At 25.9% G+C, this 20,598-nt stretch overlaps 1 protein-coding gene across 1 annotated transcript in view; it reads right to left on the bottom strand.

Moving 5' to 3' along the window:
* The window catches only part of LOC100210099 (transcription factor IIIB 90 kDa subunit), a 35,323-nt gene extending 28,297 nt beyond the window's left edge, over positions 1-7,026 (bottom strand). Inside the window, exon 1 of the mRNA XM_065805809.1 lies at positions 6,823-7,026. Coding sequence (XP_065661881.1) covers positions 6,823-7,003 — 181 coding nt within the window. The 5' untranslated portion in view covers positions 7,004-7,026. The remainder of the gene's footprint in view (positions 1-6,822) is intronic.
* Between the last annotated feature and the right edge of the window lie 13,572 nt (positions 7,027-20,598).

The following is a 20,598-nucleotide window of genomic DNA, read 5'->3' as shown; positions in this document are numbered from 1 at the left end:
ATAACAGGGTAACACAACAGGAACTCTATTTTTTTCAATTTTCATGTTTTTTATGGAAAATATTACTTATTAAATAAACTATATTAAAAGCAAAAAAATATTGAAAACTTAATAGTCTGGAAATAAAAAGATTTTTATTTGCTAAAAAATGATTTTATTTAAATAGTAACAATTACAAATGATTGTTGCAGAGTTACACAATTTCATTTATTAATTTTTATTTTGTACTATTTTTGTTTAATTTTTTTAGATTTTTTTTTTGGTGACAATAGCTAGCATCTTCTTTCTTTCCTCTCTTGCTAAAAGTATCACATTTTGCCTTTGGTCTTCAGATTAACTTGCAATCTAATCTTGAATGAAGCAAGTATTTCTCTTGGCACAGTCATTCGATACTTGCATGTTTTTTATGAACTGAACAAACTTTCTGTAGCTCTCTAAATAACCCCAGTAGCCAGAATCTCCCTTAACCCATTGATCTTCATCAGGAACAACAATTATGTTGAAAAGGATTCAGCTTTCCAGACCAACAAAGTTAGGAAGTGTCAGATTACTGTCCTTATTCAGAACATTTGTTGGAGGTCCACATCCAAATATCTCTAGTTTAACATTGATGAGCAAAGTTTTTATTATTTCTACCTTGTTGATATCGGGCAGAACTTCGTCTGCTAATGCAAGAACAACTATTTGTTCATCTTAATGCCATGTTGACATTTTAAACTTTTTATTAGAGCATTTCCAAGATCTTTATACTTCTTAGAGCAAAAAGATTTCTTCAGCTCAAAAGAGGCTTTTAACGTTGCCATGTGGCACATTAAAAGACTCGTTAAAAATTAGGACATTAATTTCAGGAGATAACAAGTTCTCATTGGATTGGTAGAACAACAATAATTTTTTCTTTCAATTTTTTTTATTTATCTTAATTTTAATTATTTATCTGAAAAAATAAAACTAGTATATATTTAAACAATGTGAAGTTTAATTTGGCAGTGAATTAATAAGCAAAATAGAATTGGACAGTGACTAATTGAGTGATATGTTCAATAAAAAATGACTATAGATAGTTTTTGATATATCCAGATAAGAAAACTACAACTTATTGTAAATATTTTATAAATTCATTCCAAAAAAGTACAAAGAAAATTTGTTTATGATAAAATTCGAAAAACTTCATGTTTTTCACAAAAATTTGAAAAAAATAACAGCATCAACATAATCCTATTAGACTTGTCCTACGGTTTTAAAACTTTAAATTTAGTCTTCTTGGGTCAAATGACTAAGATTGGAGGGTTTAGTTTTTTTTTTTTTTTTTTTTTGACACAGGCTAGTACACAGTTGTGGTAAGATCAATAACTTTTAAAGTTTCATTTCCTTCTAACTTTTCTATTGTTATAGTAAATAAAATTAAGTATTGATATAGTAAATAAAATAAATACGAGAATAACAATATTGAAATATTTTTTTTGTATTTTTTTTTTAGTTTTTTTAGCTTCCACACACAAAAAAATAAGTTTCATATTTTTACTTTTTAAACAAATTTTAAAGTATGCACTCATTATCATGCACTCATCATGTACTATTGTACTTAAGAGCCATTTTCTGTGAAAACCAGGCAAAATACTGTTGCTTTAAAAGCGATATCCTTCAATCACGCTCAATTTTTATTTAGTAATGCTTGTAGGGTAAGAAAGAAGCCTGTAAATTTTTTTCGTCTAAATATTTGTATATCCTGAATAATGGTTGGTCAAACTTTTAATTTTTTAACACTTGGAAAGCAATTTTGAGATTTTGTACTTTTAAACTAAATTTAAAGATGAGACAACTGCATCCTAAATTTATTTTTGTATTAGGAAAGTAAAACTTTCATAAAAAAATCCAAAAAAATGAGTTATGACTTTCTTTCACCTTAAAGTCATAAATTGAAATTACACATTTTTAAATTTGGGGCCTACTTTAAATACATTTATCTCAAAACATAAAAGATTCCGATTGTAATTTGAATGGTTTAAAAAATTGAGGGTGTATTGCTAAGAAAAATACTTATAAGTCATCAAACTGTCAAAAAATCTTTTAACTAATGCTCAAAAATTAGCCATTATAAAAATGGGAAAGAAAGTCCCAAGATTGAATATGTAGATTTTCAATTACTCCATAATACCATTCTTGTTATCAAAAAAAAAAAGAAAAACTTGGCGGGTGATATCACATTGAAAGTTTTAATTTATTTTGATGTAATGTTGTTTCAATTTAAAATAAACTTACATCAAAATGATGCTTAATGGGATATTTTATTTTTTTATTTATACAAATTATACATTTTTTTATTTATTTTATTATTTATCTATATTATATTTAGTTATTATTGTGTTATTATTGCTAGATTTTATGTTATTATTATATTTTATTATTATCTATGATATGTACATACAATTTATATTTTATTATAATTATTCTTTATATTATTGATACTTTATTCTTTATATTATTGATACTTTGCATTATTACTATAACTATTACATATATCATTATTATTTGTTTAACTTTTTGTCATTCTAACTTACAATCCCCCCCCCCCCCCCCCGAGAACTCTATGTTTTTTAAGTGTCGCTTTATTGACTAGTTTGTAACTATATGAGTGACACCTAACCAAATTCTATTAATTTATGATGAGCATTTGTAAATTTTTATTGATATGGTTGAATATATATATATATATAAAAAAAAAATAATTGTAGCTATGTAAACACTTTTAACACATTTATTGAACATATATAAATATTTAAGGCATTATTTCTTTGTTTACAGTTATTCAGTTTGTTTTATAGAGCATTTAATTAATTACTTCTGAGTTGTTCAGAACAGAGTACCCATTGTTTTTGTCAATACAAAACTGTGTCAGACCAATATCAACTAGTCAATTCAAACTATGTTCAAAAATCATTGAGTCAAAAATGTTAATATGTCTAAAGTTGTAAAAATTTTACAAAAATTTAGACTTAGCATTGTTTTGCTTAACGTTATTACAATGATGCAGTATAATACTCTTATTTTTTTTTTTTTTAATTAAAAGAATGGTAATATGAAGTAATTGAAAATTTTTAGTTTGAATTAGTAAGCATAATTAAGCTATGTAATTCAAACTAAAATAATTACTGCTACTATCCAAGATTTAGCTAAAGACCAAACTGATTTCGAGCTGTAAGAAATTTTATTTTGAAGGAGCTACATCTACTGGAAACAACTTAACAGACACACTCCACATCAGCCCTTTGAAGTTTCAGATGAAGAATAAAATCTAAAATATCTAACCTCAGCAAAAGGAATAAAAAATAATTTAAGAAAAAAATTTAAGAACCAAGGTACAGATTGAAAAAGATTTACTGAAACCATTTTCCCAGATCAGAGTGAAGATTATATCTCAAATGTTTTAAATCTTTGTAAACTTTAGACAATGATGGTACCTGAAGATCTAAAAAAATTGTTTAAAATCTATGTATTAAAGTTATGAATCTACAGGTAAACATATTGTTCTGTGTTTTATTGAATATATTTACAAAAGTTTTTAGATGCTCCAAATACAAGATATATCGGGTACGAATAACAAAGAACAAAAACATAAGTATAATTATTCTTGTCGAAAAAGAAACTACGTGAAAAATTCGTATATATACTTGATTTCAGCCTTTCCCGAGATGTTGCATAATTAGTCACATTTTTCAAATGGTGTAATGGTGTAATGGTGAAAATACCTCGTCCAGTTTTGACTGCGGAAATGCATCATTCAATTGTATTCTATAATAAAGTTTGCAGATGTAAGAACTACTTTCTATTATTGCTTAGCAGTTTGTGGCATATATTTCATGCATTTAAAACATTTTAACAAAATGTTTTAGCAGGATTCTACGATATTACTGCTGCAGATATAAACGGTTTTCCTATGTTGCAAGATTTATCTTTAAAGTACAATAATAGAGAGCAATATATTTGAATGCAGCAAAGGATATTACAAAACTAATACCATGTTAAAATGCAGAGTGGTCTAACTTAATTCTCCCAACTGTCCAATACTTACTTTGAGTGATTTCACAAGCAATTGCAAGAGATTTGTTATGAGTATAAATATGTAAGCAAATCCTATGTTGAACTAAAAACATACATTTTATGATATTGAAGTTGCTGAAGAGGATATCATTGATCATAAAAAAAAGTTAATATGTGATTAACACCAGAAAAAATCCACTTTTTACTTTTTAAAACCCTGATAAAAAATCTGGATTTTGGTTAAAAGACGATTGCCAAGAAGTTCTATTATCCTGGGATTATAAATGAGGTACTTCATCTGCATTGAGTTTAAAAATATGTATCTCTCAAACATTAATCATTTCGATTGTTTTGTCAAATGAGAATGCAATTTTTCAAATATTTTTCAAACTATCTAAGAAAAACCATTTCTCTTATTAGTTGGTGTTACTGTTAGTGTTCAAAAATGTAAAATTTAAAACCTCCTCATTTTGGGGAGAATGAAAACATTACATGGTTATAACTTTCCATCACTAAAAAATTATTGGATGAAATTAAAAACCTGTCGATGAATTTAAATTTAGTATAAGTTAGTAAAAATTTTTTTTATTAAATCATCGCCCTCACATTTGAGGTATTGGGGGGAGGGGGAGGGGAAGGATGATCTTTTTGGGGCCTTTTTTTCCAAGGCTCCAATGACTGCAATTTTTTGCAAAGCATTCTCATTTAATGAACATAAGAATTAAATTTGTAGTTTGGATAATGCTTGAAAGTATCATTTCTAATGCATCAAAAAATCTTATCTACGCCACTAACTTTAACAATGACATACCTGTCAAATGAACTTCAATCTTGCTGGTCTTTAAAATTTCAGATTAAAAGTTTTATTCAAAATCAGAAGAAAATCATGTTTTGAAACCTTGATTGAATATGAAAAAAATCAATGTGCAGAAAATGCAAAAATAAGTACTAAATAAAAATAAGTGAAAAAAATAAAAATAATAAAAACAAAGCAAAATACAAAGACGAAATAGCTTGCCAATTTTATTTTTTATTTTTCTGTAAATTTTTCTTATAATAAAGACAAAATGCTGAGTTTTTGAAAGCTATGGTGTTGCTAAGATAAACAATGTTGTTAAATAAGTATTTTTAATACATTCCAAAACATAAATTCTTGTTTATACATACACCAAATAAAAGAGGATAAACTTTTGAATAAGATACATTTAAAAAAAATATTTTGACAATTTATTCTGAAACAACTATTTTAAATGTGGTCTACCACCTTAAGATAAAGACAAATTATATATTGAGTCATTCCACTGTGTCTTTTTGTAAATATACAAAAAATTTTTTGTAAAGGAATTATTTTAACAATGCAATATTATACTATAAGTTTTTCTTTTTTGCATTAAAAGAATGGTATTATAGAGTAATTGAAAATCTGTACATCCAATCTTGGGACCTTTCTCATTTTTTGAACACTGGTTAAAAGATATTTTGACAATTTGATGACTCAAGTATATTTGTAAGCAATACCCCTTAATTTTTTCAAACCATTAAAATTACATTAGAATGTCCTTTCCTAAATTAAGATTTTTTGCGGGAACCTTTAATGTTTAGAAATAAATGTAGACCCTAAATTCAAAAATTTGTGACTTCAGCTTATGATATTTAGAGAAAGGAAAGGTTTTTCCCAGCTTTTTTGATTTTTTCTTTTGATCCTTCCCCAATGTAAAAACAAACTTGATGCAGTTGTCTCATTGTCTTTAAATTTAGTTTAAAAATAATAAAATCTAAATAATGACTTCCCAAGTGTTATAAGGTCATAAGTTTGAGCGAACATAACTCAGGAATTACAAATAATAATAAAAAAATTTACAGGCTTCTTTCATACCCTATAAGGCTTGTCCTATGTCTCTCAGTCTGGGAAAACTTAACTTTATAATCAATTATAAAATGCATGAATTTTAAATTTAATTTTAAAATGTAGTGGCTATCTTTATAAAAAATTTACAATAATTTATGAAGTTAGGTAAACTATAAAAATTGTAGTTACATCACAAAGTATTGGTATGGTCTTTTGCTTCAACAACAACAAAATATTATTATACAGATTATTTTGTTAGATTTTATAGCATAAAAAGCTTATTTCAAAATAAAATTAAAAAAATAATTTTATCAAAGTTTTGATAACAATTTTTTTCAGAGATGTTTTTATAAAACATGATAATAATTTTTGAAATTTTGGTTCTTTTGAGACCCTTTTATGACTTTTAAAGTAGTTTTTTGAAAGTATTAGGGACTAGTCCGATTCATTGTGATCAAGGAGCAGAGCGTAGATATTTTTTTCTTCGAATGATTTTACTGATTGCAACTTTTAAAAGTATTTTTTTAATGAATCACCCTCAAACCCAGGCTACAAAAACTTATATTTAATAATGATATAAAATAAATAAGAATTCATTAATATAAAATAAAAACTATTGAATGATGATATAAAATAATAATACAAAATATATAGTGTTATTTAAGTTTATTGTTTATTATTAACCATTAAATTCATTTTAAAAAGGTTTTTTAAACTTGAAAAAGTTTTTCATTTATTTTCTTGTTTTACATTTTTATATCATAAAACTTTAATAAACACCTAAAGTAAAAAATATGGTTTATATTTGATACTATTTATATTTATACACTTTGATATATTTATACATTTGATATAATTCTAAAACATTTACTACTAGTAAAATAATTATAAAAAGTAAACATATCAAAAAAAAGTTCCAATAAGTAATAAAATACCTTCTGAAGAGACAAATTGACCAATAACTGAAGAACTTCCTGCACTATTTTCATGGAATTCTATATCATTTACAATACACAGGCTTTCTACTACAGATCCACAATTAACACATACTGAATCTCCTCGTGCTGGATCATTGTCAATTTCAACACCCCCACAGTTTTTACACGAAATACCCATAGCGGTTGAACAATTTTTGTATCTTTTTTTTTATAATAAGAAAAGAACAAATCAAAATTCCAAAAACATTTACAATTAAACAAAAATTTAAAATTAATAAGCAAAATTATTACGACTATTTGTAATTATGATAGGCAATAATTATAATAATAATTGTAAATATAACAACACATTTATTTGCGAGTGAAATAAAGCATAAAAACAGATTTATTTCAATTTCATTTGAACCAGATATTTTTAAAAGACACTTTAAGCTGATTTTTGTTTATTTTGATAAAGGTAGGTTTGTATATGTTTTTTTATTTTCCATTTAACCATTTATCTTTTGTCATCTTTTTACTTTATTATTATTCTTTTTTTTTATATATATTTCAAACAGATTTAATTTAACCTATATTAAATTTTTGAATATTACTAAATGAGTTAAATTTTTATTAAACAGCATTCCGTTTTAAAAAGCTTATTGACACAAGAATTTTTTTCATTTTTAGGAAAGATATAATTTGAGATTTGAATTTTCTAGACATTTGCAAAATAAGAGATATTTACTAAATATCTCTAAATAATTAAATAAATAAACTAAAATAATTTCAAGTTTAAGTTGTTTTAAACTTTTTAATAAATAAAAAAATTATAACCTATTATGTTATAATTTTTTTTTATAAAAAATTTATATATGTTACATATATAAACAACTATATATGTTACATATATAAATAATTATATATGTTAAATATATATAATTATTATATATATAAAAAATTATATGTTGCATATACAAATAATTATATGTTACATATATAAATATGGTATTATAAGTATCGTTGTTTGCATTTCAGATTAAAAACAGTTCTTAGATATTGAAATGATTAATAAGACATCTCTACCAACATTACAATTGTCATTAAAGTTGTCAATTTTATAGATAAAGATATATTTTACAAGTAACTAATGAAAGTAATATAAATGTAATTAACATTTATATAGTAGTTGTGTGAAAGTTAAACAAATAGTCTAATTGAGATGTAGAGACAGGGGTGGCGGAAGGATTTAGAAAGGCAAGCTAAGAAAGTTTCAGAATTCTTACAAAAAAAGTTCAAACTTAATGCTTCATTATTGGACCTAATAACTAGTTCGAATTGGTCACGGAGCTGAGGTATTCAAATCAAAGTTAAATCCATTTTATTGGGTAAATGACATGAAATTTTTAAAAATGACCAAGTACTAGATTGCTATATATCATTGGAAAGAGACTTTTTTTCAATCATCAATTTATCATTGAATGTAAATAAATTTTAAAGCAGTGTTGTCAAGTAAAATTCTTACTTGACAACATTGCTTGAAAAATTTATTAACAAACAACCATTGATTAGGGTCAAAAAATACTTTACATTAAAAAAAATCAAAACTATGCTACAAAAATTAATACAACAACCATTTAGAGTTACAAATAAGCACAATTCAGTTTTTCATGTGTTTATGAACATAAGGAAACAGTTGGCGGTTAAAACAATCCATCGTCATTGATGGTAAAGGTAAACATTAAAATAGTTCGTAAAAATGCTTCTCGCCGGACCACATCAGACATCATCGGACTTAATTTGAACTTGAGTTCAAATTTATTTGTCCAAAGTACTTTGGACAAATTAACTAATGAATCCAGCGAGTGAATCACACAACATGTGAGAAATTCTCAAACTGTTTAAACGCTAGATTATTATTAACCATTAGAGAAAATTTTTATCAAAATTGTATATTTCTATTAAATATTTAAGTAAGAAAGTTTTGAGTTTCAAAAATTTAAAGGAAACTATGTTTTCTTAAGAAGCTTACAATTTTAAAGTATACAATTCTATAACTTTATTTATAACTTATTCTGTCGTATTATTATTTTTAAGTAAATACGTACAAAAAAGATACTGAAAGAAAAAGCTGAGTTATTAGGAAAGGGCGGTTGGACAAGGCTAAAATCTAAAACTTAATATCTTCGGCTAAATGTTTACAAAATGTAAACATTTACAATTTAGTATGAAAATAAATTATATAGTAGTAATAGCTATTTAATACATAAGGCATTGACCACATACCCATTTCGCTCTGTATCCAAGCCTGTCTTAGGTCCTAATATTAGTGGGCGTTCGTGTGACGTATTAAGTAAAATATGAAGATAATGGATTTTTTTATTTTAATTTTCAACTTAAATTGTTAATTATAAATTAAGAACTTATTTATTAAATTTAGGGTAGAAGTCAAAACCTAGTAATAATATGCCTAATGATTCATAAAATAAAATGATTCCAAAATTGCAAATGGTAATTAAAAAACATAAGTCGAATTTCTGGTTCATTCAGTCAATGACTTTAATTCAGCACTCTAAAACTGAATCTGTTATTAAAATTCTGAGAGATGCTTTCAAGTCTTTTTTAACTAAATTGCTTTTTAAAACACTGTGGAGCACAACAATTTAGATCAAAAAATAAATAAATTTGAATCAGCTAGTCATTTTGAGCCAACAGAAACTATTAGTCAATTGAGGCAAACATTTTATACTTCAAAATTAAATGAGTGAATGTTTTATTAGTTTTATGCCCAAGTTTTGCATAGACAACTTGTTGAGAAAAAATATTGAATTAAAAAGTTATTATTCGGTGCTCGATCACATTCGTTCTGGTGACCAGTTTAGACAGTGCAGGGCGTAAAGAGTCTTCATGATGCCCGGTGGTAAACTGTTAAAAATGCAGAAATAAATAAAAATAAAATACATTTAGTATTTCAACTTTTAGAGCACTGCGGAATAGCATTTAACAAGGAAGTTCTCGCCTTCTTCGCATACCAATGTTGCATACATGGCAGTTTTCTATATTCGGGTTTTTTTTATTGATTTGGCTAAAGCTTTGATCATAAAATCCTTTTTAAAAAGCTAGAGTGATACGGAAATACTGAAAATGTTTTAATTTGGCTAAAAAAATACTTAAACAATCATATGCAATTTTTTTATGCAGATAATAAAAAATCTTCCAATTTGTTAAATATTTTATGTGGAGTTCCTCAAGGATCTATATTAGGCCCTATCTTATTTCTAATTTATACTAGTGATCTACCTAAAGCTTTTAACCTGATGACAATTATGTTTGCGGATGATTCTAACTTAAATCTTTTCAAATAAGAATGTTATGACACTTTTTAGCAACATGAACATTGAGTTAGTCAAAATTTCCGAATGGTTTAGATTAAACAAATTATAATTAAATATCGATAAAACAAAATGGATTCTTTTTCTACTCCCTAGTAACCTGCCTTTTTGTTTTTATTGATGATATAATTATAAAAAGAGTTTTAGTTAAAAGTTTTTTAGGCGTCTATATTGGCGAACATGTTACATGGAAAAATCACATTGCTAAGTTATGCTTTAAAATTTCAAAGAGTATAGGCATTTTATGTAAAACAAGAAATATTTTTGATAAGCATACCTTAATTCAATTATATTTCTGGTTAATTCATTGCCATATTAATTAAGCAAACATTGCTTGGGGTAGCACTAATAAAATGAAACTTAAACCTTTTTATCGGCAACAGAAGCACGTAGCACTCCTTATTGATTTCAAGAACCGTTTTGCTCACGCCATGCCTCTGTTATATGAAAAAAGGTCTTTATATATACGAGTAAAATCTCTTTATTATACTTTGTTTTATGTATAAATCTCTCGTTTCTTTTCATAACTTATATTTGCAAAGAGATCGAAATAAATATATTTTAAGGAATAATAATTTAATTAGTCAACCACTTTTTCAGACTAGTTTTAAAAAAAAAATTATATTATTTTGCGGACTATTTTAATGGAATAATATAGTTTTAAATACTACGATAGATTTTTAACAAGAATGTAATTTCGATTCTTTTAAATTTAATATCAAAAAATTAATATTTAAAATCAAAGAAATGTATTTGGAAGTTCTGACATATCCATAATTGTATTCATTTATTATACTAAGTGATATACATAATATCAAGTGATTTTATAACGATTAATAAGACTCAGTGGTTACGTTTCGACAAATAAATAATCAACAACAAAGCGAATAAAGTAGATATTTCAAAACGTTAAAACCAAATAAGTGGTTACGTTCGACAAAAAAAAATTAGTGAGATCGTGCCGTGATATTTATTTTGAATCATTATGGACATTTTTGTTTGCACGATTTGTTTCGAATAACTTCAGTGGTATGGTTGATGCTTGCCGTAAACATCATAACAGAAGAAAGAATAAAAAATAAACAACAAACAAATAAAAAAAGTTCTAATTTCATCTAAGCTTGTGAGCTGTGACAATCTTGAAGGTCTTCTTTGAAAATCCGTGTTCTTTATTTATTTATTTTTATTTCTTTACGATATCTTTACTTGTAATTTTTCTTTTACTTCAATCTGTCTCTTAAATATTGTAATTAAAAAAAAAAAATTTAACAAAAAAAAAAAAATATGATGAATGTTGCATATTTTTCTTCGAACTATGACTTCAGTTCTAAAGCCAAAACTCTAACCACTATACCAAAGCTGCACCTGTTAAAACTACGTATTCAAAACATCAAACTGTTTGTTACAGACAATTGCTAACTTTGCTAGATTTAAGTAAAAAAAAACTTTTTGAAAAGGAAAAGGGAACTGGGTCTATCGAATTACTTAAAAATCAATTTTTCATTTTCAAAAGTAACTAAGTAGAAATTTTTTAAAAATTATAACAACTTAAGAGTATTTTAAAAAAATAAAAGTTTTAGTTTCTTGCGTTTGTCATATTTATTCATTAGTCAAATTCTGATGACAAAAAGTTTACCTTTCTTTTTTTTAGATGACGTTAGTTGGTTTATAGTCGGATCTGAGAACTCTCTTTTTATTTTTATTTTTTTAATTTTTGTTTTTTTATCAAAAGGTTACATATTCATTATAGTTTGTATAAACTGATTCGTTTACAATGTATAAAATAAATTATCGTATATATAATAAAACTATTCAGTGCAAATAACAAAGTTTAGCACAAATAATGACGGCAAAAAGTTTCGCTGTTATTAAAAGAACGCGGCAAATTTGCAGAAGACCATATAGTCTTGTCATCAAGAAACCGCTTCATTTTAATTGTGATATTTTTGTATTTTGTAATTTACAGAAAATTTAAAGTGGCTCACTCCTTTTAAAAATCAAAAAAAAAAAAAATTAATGATTTTTCAAACATTGAAGTACTAAGTCCATAATATATTTTTAATACTATAGTATTCTTTAATACTATAGTACTCTTAAAGCACATAGATGTGCTTTAAGAGTAACAATAAATACAATTATTGTGGTCAGTTCACTTTTTTACTCTTTAGCAACTCCACAGCAACGGTGTAAACAACTAAGTTATTCATTTAACTTCTTGAAGATTTCCACTTGAAGTTTTGAAGTATTTCTCAGTGTTAGATCTATTATGATTTTCTTCTGTTCTGCAATATATTATATTTCTAAAAAATGTTTTATTATATCAATGTTATCTGTTTTATTATATTAATGTTAATCTAAAAACTGTTTGTCTTAATTTAACTGAAAATATATCTGTCTGAATATGGCAAATTAAAGAAATAAAATTAGAAATTTTAAGATAAAATGTTATAGAAATAGGTATACAGTGAGAGCAGAGGAAGTAAAAAGTTGTAGCAGTAAATCAGAAACAACAAGTCCATCAAAGCTTAAGAAAAGATATAACTGTAGTCCAAACTGTGATTCTGATGTTGACAATTTTATCTTTATTTGTTACTTTAGAATTATTAAAAATATATTTGAACAGTATTCTGCATGCAACGAACAAGCAAAATGTTTTTCATAATGAATCCATACGTATGGGATATTCTATTGGAATTATTATCCAATGTTCAAATTGTTCAAACTATCCAATGTTAAAACTGATTTTGAAAGTACGTTTTATTTATCTCCATTTATAAGTCAAGTGTTTTTGGTTCAAAAACATATAAAAATGAATTTACGTGCTGTTATGACATTGCAAAGCTACGCTCACTTGTCAAGTTAATCATTTTGGCTCAACAGGGTCAATGGAAGCTGTTGGAGCTCAAGAAATACTGCAATCATCCATAAAAAATTATAATTTAAGATATACCAAGTACCTTTGAGATTATGACTTAAGTTCATTTTCTAATGTTGTTAAAAATAAACCATAGTTATTTTAAAGCCCAAGACACCAGGGAGGAGCTGAATAATAGGCCCCTACTTTTTTGTAGTGGAATCTTGTGATTTTTAACTACTTTCTAGACAAACAAAAGCTCCGAAAATTTCAGTACTTGTGTAGTCCTGATGAACGTGGGTTAAAATTGTTTCCAGGGCAGATGACTAGAGAGCCGGGGTACTGGGGGAGATGCCCCATTTTCTAAAAATTTTTTTTTTTTCATTTTTAATGAAGTAAAGATAACTTTGAAAAATTTTTTTGGTTTACATTTGCTCCATTCGGTAATATGAACGTTCTGTTTTCACTGATATTTCTTAAAATGTGTTAAGAAAGTACATATGTCTATAAGATTTTTGATTTGCAAGTATATGGATTAAAAAAATTCATCCATCTAAAATAATGATTTTAACGTAATTTTACATTGTATAAGTTAAAACTTTTTGAATTGAAAAGAAAACAGACAGAACAACATTGATCTGTCATAGAACAACAATTAAAGAATACAAATTGATGTTATCAGAAGCAATAAACAAATTAACAGCTTATTCCTACATTGCAAAATGTCTAGCAAGTACCTAAAACAACAAAAAGAAAAGTTGACAAAAGACTGCTTTATTACTTTAGGTAATTTTGCAGAAAACTACACATTTGTGATTCAAGATGAAACCTAAAGTTAGCATTGGTGCTAAAGTCAATGCAAGTTACACCCGGTTGCCCTCTATTTTTTGAACGAAAATGACCATCCTAAAGAAAAATCATTTTGTTTCATGTCAGAAGATGAGTGCGACATTTGTTTTGTGTATAAAGTTCAGACACAAATAGTTAATTTTATAAAAGAAAATCATCCTAATAATTCAAAGATTCTTTATTTTTTAGATGGTTGTGCTGCACAGTATAAAAACTACAAAAAATTTTACTATATCTTTTTTTTATAAAGATGATTTTGACATTGATTTTTTTGCTACAATACATGGTAAGTCACCATGTGATGATATTTATGTAAAACTATTAACTGCGAATGAAAGTCTACAAAGTCCCATAAATGACCAGGTATTAAATTGAAGAGATCATTTTTTTCAAGATTGAAAAAGAAAGACTTACAGAACTACGCACTAATTTGAAAAAACGTTTTCAGCTAAGTAGATCAATTCCTGGAATTAGGAGCTATCATCAGTTAATTCCAGTATCTATTGATACTGTTAGTTTTAAACCAACAAGTAAAGATTTTAATATTACCGGCATGTTTTCTTTTTCTGGTATTCAAAGTATTTAACCTAATCAGCAAATTAACATCAATACATAGAAATTTGGTGAACTTATTCTGTGTAAATATGATACGTTTCATTGGATTGGTATAATAAATGGAACTGATAATACTGAGCAAGATGTTATGTAAACATTTACACATTTGCACGGTCCTTTTAACAAACTTTTCTGGTCATATTATCTTGGGTTTCAGTTACCAACATAATTTGTATTATTGATGCATCTGTAATAACAACTGGACGTATGTATACCTTGACCGTTGAGACTTCTAAGAAAATCTTAACACAATCTTGATATATTTTTACTATATATTTTTTATTTTTGTATTTTACTTTGAAAAAAACGAATTAAGTACAAACCAAAAAATTTTTCAACGACAATATTTTCAAAGTCTTTACATTATTAAAAATACAATAAAAAAAATTGTGTGAGAAAATAAGTGGGGGATGGCCCCAGTGCCCCAGCCCATTGAGCCTCTAGTCATCTGCCCTAGAAACAATTTTAACACACATTTATCAGAACTACACAAATGCTGAAAGTTTCCTAGTTTCAGTTTATCTCCACTACAAAAAAGTGAGGACCGTGCCCCGTTATCCATATATGGAAATCCACAGACTTGCCGATCATAATCTTTATATTTTTTGAAAGATCAACGAATATAGAATAATGTGTAATACTTTTTTTGATATCATTAAGGCCACGTGGGTTTCTTGAGCATAAAAAACAGGTATATAAAAAGTTGCCTAAATTTACTTAAATTGATAATTACAAGTACTTAATAATAATTTTTTAACCTTTATAAATAAAAAGTTAAATTTAAAGGTGTGAACCACCTTAAGTTTCAGAAAATTTCACAAAGCCATGGTTGCGTTTTTTCTTTTACTTCAGTTTTATTATAATAAAGGACTCAAATGCCGTGGCTTAGTCTGAAAAATTGTTTTATTATTTATTTCGTCAGTAAAAAAGAATACAATGCCGTGTTATATAAATAAAATTTACTTGACCGGGGCTAAAAAAAAGACAATATTTGACTTATCACTACGCCTAGATGCGCTTTCGTCATCAAGCGTGTACAACCATTAAAAAGTAAACATACAGTTGTATGTATCATTTAGAAAATATATATAAGTATTTAAAGGTATCTTAAGAATCTATAATCAAAAGAAAATAGTAACAAAAAAACACATAATAATGCAACCTAATAACTAGAGATAAGTTAATAGAATAATTTAAAGAATACTTAAATTTTTATTTTTTGTTCTTTAATCATTACAACTTCGTAATATTTAATAAAAATCGTTTACAGAGTATAATAAAATGATAAAAATCCACAATATTTTGCTATACAAAAAATATATAAAATAATACTGTAGAGTATTGAATTTATTATAAAGAACGCGGGAAACTTGAAAAGAACGGAGGTCTTGTCATCAAGAAACCGCAGTGCGTCTCTGATATTTTATATACATATATATATATATATATATATATATATATATATATATATATATATATATAAACATATATATATATATATATATATATATATATATATATATATGTATATATATATATATATATATATATATATATATATATATATATATATACATACATATACATATATTTGTATGTATATATATATATATATATATATATATATATATACATATACATATATATATATATACATATACATATATATATATATACATATATATATATATATATATATATATATATATATATATATATATATATATATATATATATATATATACATATATAAGTTATGACCATGCAAAATTTACACCCACCGCACTATGGGGGAGGGGGGGGATGTCGGAATATATATATATTTTTTCCGACATCCCCCTCCCCGCACTATAGGGGAGGGGGGGATGTCGGAAAATATATATATATATATATTTCTTCCGACATAACCCCCCCCCCTCCCCCATAGTGCGGTGGGTGTAAATTTTGCATGGTCATAACTTTTGTAATTTACAATATTTTTCTACGAAATTTTAAATCTGTCGATAAATTTAAATTTATTTTAAGATAGTAAAGTTGAAAATTTTACTACATCAGTGCCATCACGTTTGGGCAGGGGTAAGCGTTTTAGGGATTTTTTTGTTCCCAGGCCTTTGCCATCCCAAATTTTTGCAAGGCCTTCTCATTTGGCATAGGTATGAATATAATTAAGTTTTGAGTTTGCACAATGTGTGAAAGTGCCCTATCTGAAACAATAAAAAGTCTTGCGTGCGCCCATGCACACACACACACACACACACACACACACACATATATATATATTTATGTATATATATATATATAATAAAGACTCATCAGAAATGAATGATCAAATTTATAAAACTTCAATTTTTACCAAAAATTAAATTACAGGAAGTCGCAAATGTCTTAACTACTTTAAGTTTTCACACGTTTGTGGAATATGCTGACACTGTTATAAAAAGAATTCTTTAGAATTTATTACTTTTGCTTTTTTAAATTAAATATTTTTTATAAAGGGGGGGTTTAATGTAATGATTATTTGAGCTCACTTATTTTTATAGTTTTTTAGGAGAAACTTATTTTCGTGCCTGCATTTAGAAATCAATTCCGATTTTTTGTTTAATAAACATTCTTGGTTTGCGTGTATTAATTTCAAATTTTTCTTGTAGGTATAGCATGCATTTTTTGGAAATACTGTTATATGCAAGTGCTGTTTTAAGGATGGACCAATTCAGTATGAAATCATCAATAATTTTATCTTTTAATTCCCATATATATTTTGAAAACATAGAGTCTTTTGAAAATTTTTTATTTTTAAAGGATTGCTTGAAAATGTATATAAGCCTTTCAAAAAACCGAACGATGAATTATTGTATATTAATATTAACTTAAATCATCCACCCCAAATTCTAAAACAATAATTAATAAGCACTTAAATTTAAGACTAAGCGGAAAAAAAATTTATCCTTTAGACTATATCTTAGATATCTTGGGATTAAAGTTGATTCTAATCTTTCTTTTCAAGGCCATCTAAATGACTTAGCAATGAAACTTAGCAGATCTAATGTAATGTTAGTCAAAATCCACAATTATGTAAATCTAGAAACTCTGCTAAATATATATCATGCTATTTTTGGGTCCCATCTAAAATATGCATTTCAAGTATGGGGACAATCCCATAAACAAATCATTTTAAGGTTGTCCCATCTCCAAAATAAAGCCTTGAAAATAATATATTTTCAGTATTATAACTTTAAATCTGATGCGCTATACCTAATCTCCAATATATTAAAATTAGGCAACCTTGTGGTATTCCTTAACTGCCGCTTTGTTTGGAATTATCGTCACAAAAAACTTCCCCTATCATTCAACAACTTCTTTACTAGTACAAATTGTCACTATCCTCTTTGCTCCATCAGTAGCTTAAACTTAGTTATTCCAAAACACCACTCTGATAAATACGGAAATAAATACATTAAATATCAATGTATTAGCTCATGAAACAAACTACCTCCTGATCTAAAATCTCATAGTTCAATCTCTGAATTCAAAATCAATCTTTTTAATCATTTGTTAAAAAAATACAGTTAAATATTTCTACAAATTAATATTGAAACTTTTTATTATATCTATCGATTCGTGATCCTTTAGTTTTTTATTTTATATTTTTAACACATTGAAATTCTTTACTTATCTATCTACATCTAATTCCTCTGGTTTTTTATCTGCCATTTTTCAATTTTTTTTTAATTAAATTTTTCATTTTTATATTAATTATATTAGTTTTAATATTTTGACATTCTTCATTTATCTATCTATTTATTTATCTATTTAAATTCAACTATTCACTACTTTATTCTAAATCTTTGTTGTTGCTGTCATTATTTAATAAATTTTTGTTGCTGTTATTGTCTTTATTTATGAAATTCTCCTTTTATTATAATTGTTATCATTATTGTTGTTTTATTTTTATTATTATTGTTGTTGTTGTTATTGTTATTGTTATTGATGTTGCTGTTGTTAGTATTTTTCTTAATACAATTATTGTTATTATTGTTATTATCAGTTATTATTACTATTTTCACCGTTGACTGTAACGTTATGTTGTATATTCAGGTATTTACTTTATATTAGTACTTGTTATTTACTTTATATTTGTACTTTATATTAGTACTTGAGTTATTGTAAATTTCCTTGAAATGTTATAACTTATTTCGAAATATATTTGATTTGATTTGAGTAGTATTTTTTATCTTTTAAAGTTGTCATTGTATATCATTGATACAAAGTTAGATTTACAAAAGTTAAGATTTTTGGATTAATAAAAATTCATATAATCATTAGTGTTTAAAATGAGATTTTTTTAGTTGAGTTTTCAGAGAATATAAGTTATTTAATTTTTGCAATTGAGCATTTTTAGATTTTAATTTGAGAGTTATTTTATTAAAAGGTACGTTGAAGTTTCTCTTGTGTAATATCTACTTTTCCTATTTTGGAAAAGATTCTTTAAAAATGAGGAGGAACAAGTCCAAATTTATATTTTAGCATGGATATCAGATTTTGGAATGCGTTGATTTTATATACATTTAATGCTTTCAAATTTAAAGATGTATATAATAATTTAAATAATAAATATAGTTGATAACTTTAAAAAAAAAAGCCTAAAAAGAATTTGATTTTTGAATTTTTGAGTTTTTATTTGAATAGAGAAAGAGAACAATAACTTTTCAGCGAGATATTTAAGTCATTATTTGAGAAAAATAGGCAAGTCTTCGAATTGTCTTCATTTTTAGATATTTAGTAGAAAATAATGAAATTAGGCTATTGTTAAACTTTTTTTTGAAAACTCGTATTAATTGGGAAAATATAGGGTAACGAAACTTGGCCTATTTTGTAAAAATATTTGTGCATGGAGTGCAATTGCTACTTTGAAGGGTAATTTTAGCAACATGAAATTGAGAGAAGCATTTATTTTTTTATTTTTTTGCTACTCCTGGTACACTTTTACAATAAAAATAAAAACTCAATATGGTTACACTTTTTGTTGTCATGAAATCACGGTTCAAAACCACTAAATTTGAAATTTTATACATACATTGAGCAATAATATCTTTTAAGGCCATAGCTTACACATAAATTCCATATTTGATTTTGAAAGCTACTAAGGCATCCATTGATTTTATACAAAAAAATTCACCTGCATGCAAAAGCCTGGGACGGAGTAAGCTGCCAAAAATGGATTATTGCGGTTAATGAGCTTTGTTAGATAACCCATAACAATCGTGACCTTAGCTAAGGCCCAATTAGGTCTAGCAGACCCAATAGGTCTGCCATGAAATGTGTAAGTTATTTGGTTTTCTTAAACATGAATCTTCCAATATCTCAAAAAAATGTGCTCAAGCGATAAAAAGCCTACAGAAGTCCTAGAAGCATTTTTTTCATTCTTATTTTACCAAATTTTAAACTTACAAAATACCCTAGCAACGGTATAGATATGCTTAACAACGATTACTATATATTGTTAATAATTAGTTCTTTAATTAGTATTATTATAAAAGATTTTTTATAATGGAACTCTACAAGAGTGCATAATAAAATTATTTTTTCTTTTATTGAAAACACTTTTTGCGTTTATCTAAAATTTATATTATTGTAAAAGCAATGGTATAAATTTAAGATAAACGTTTTTTTCCAATAAAAAACTGATAAGAAAAACACTTTTTTAAGAATATAAACAAAAAAAGTTTTAAAGAAGAATTAATCGCCAAACTAGTTTATTAGAAAGCAGTTTGTTAGAAGTTTATTTATCGCCAAACAAAATTTCCACTATGTAAATGCCATCTTTTGAGAGATAATAGCCCCCTTTTTGATTAGTTGGTATTGGTGCATCAATCATTCAAATAATGTCAAAAAATGAATGTTGAAGGAGATTTTTCTTGGTTGGCCACTTGAAACAGTTCTTTCAAGGTACAGTAAAATATTTTTAAAGAGAAACATAAATACTATTGTCATTGTTATGTCGTTGATATAATGGTTGAGTTTAAATATAACAACTTTTAATGATTGGTGCTTCCTGAATATTTCTTACATTTAAATAATGTGATT

This window comes from Hydra vulgaris, chromosome 09 (assembly GCF_038396675.1).
Source record: "Hydra vulgaris chromosome 09, alternate assembly HydraT2T_AEP".
Classification (NCBI taxonomy): Eukaryota; Metazoa; Cnidaria; class Hydrozoa; order Anthoathecata; family Hydridae; genus Hydra; species Hydra vulgaris.
Note: the sequence above shows the minus strand (reverse complement) of the source record. Positions and strands in the feature narration are given on the sequence as shown.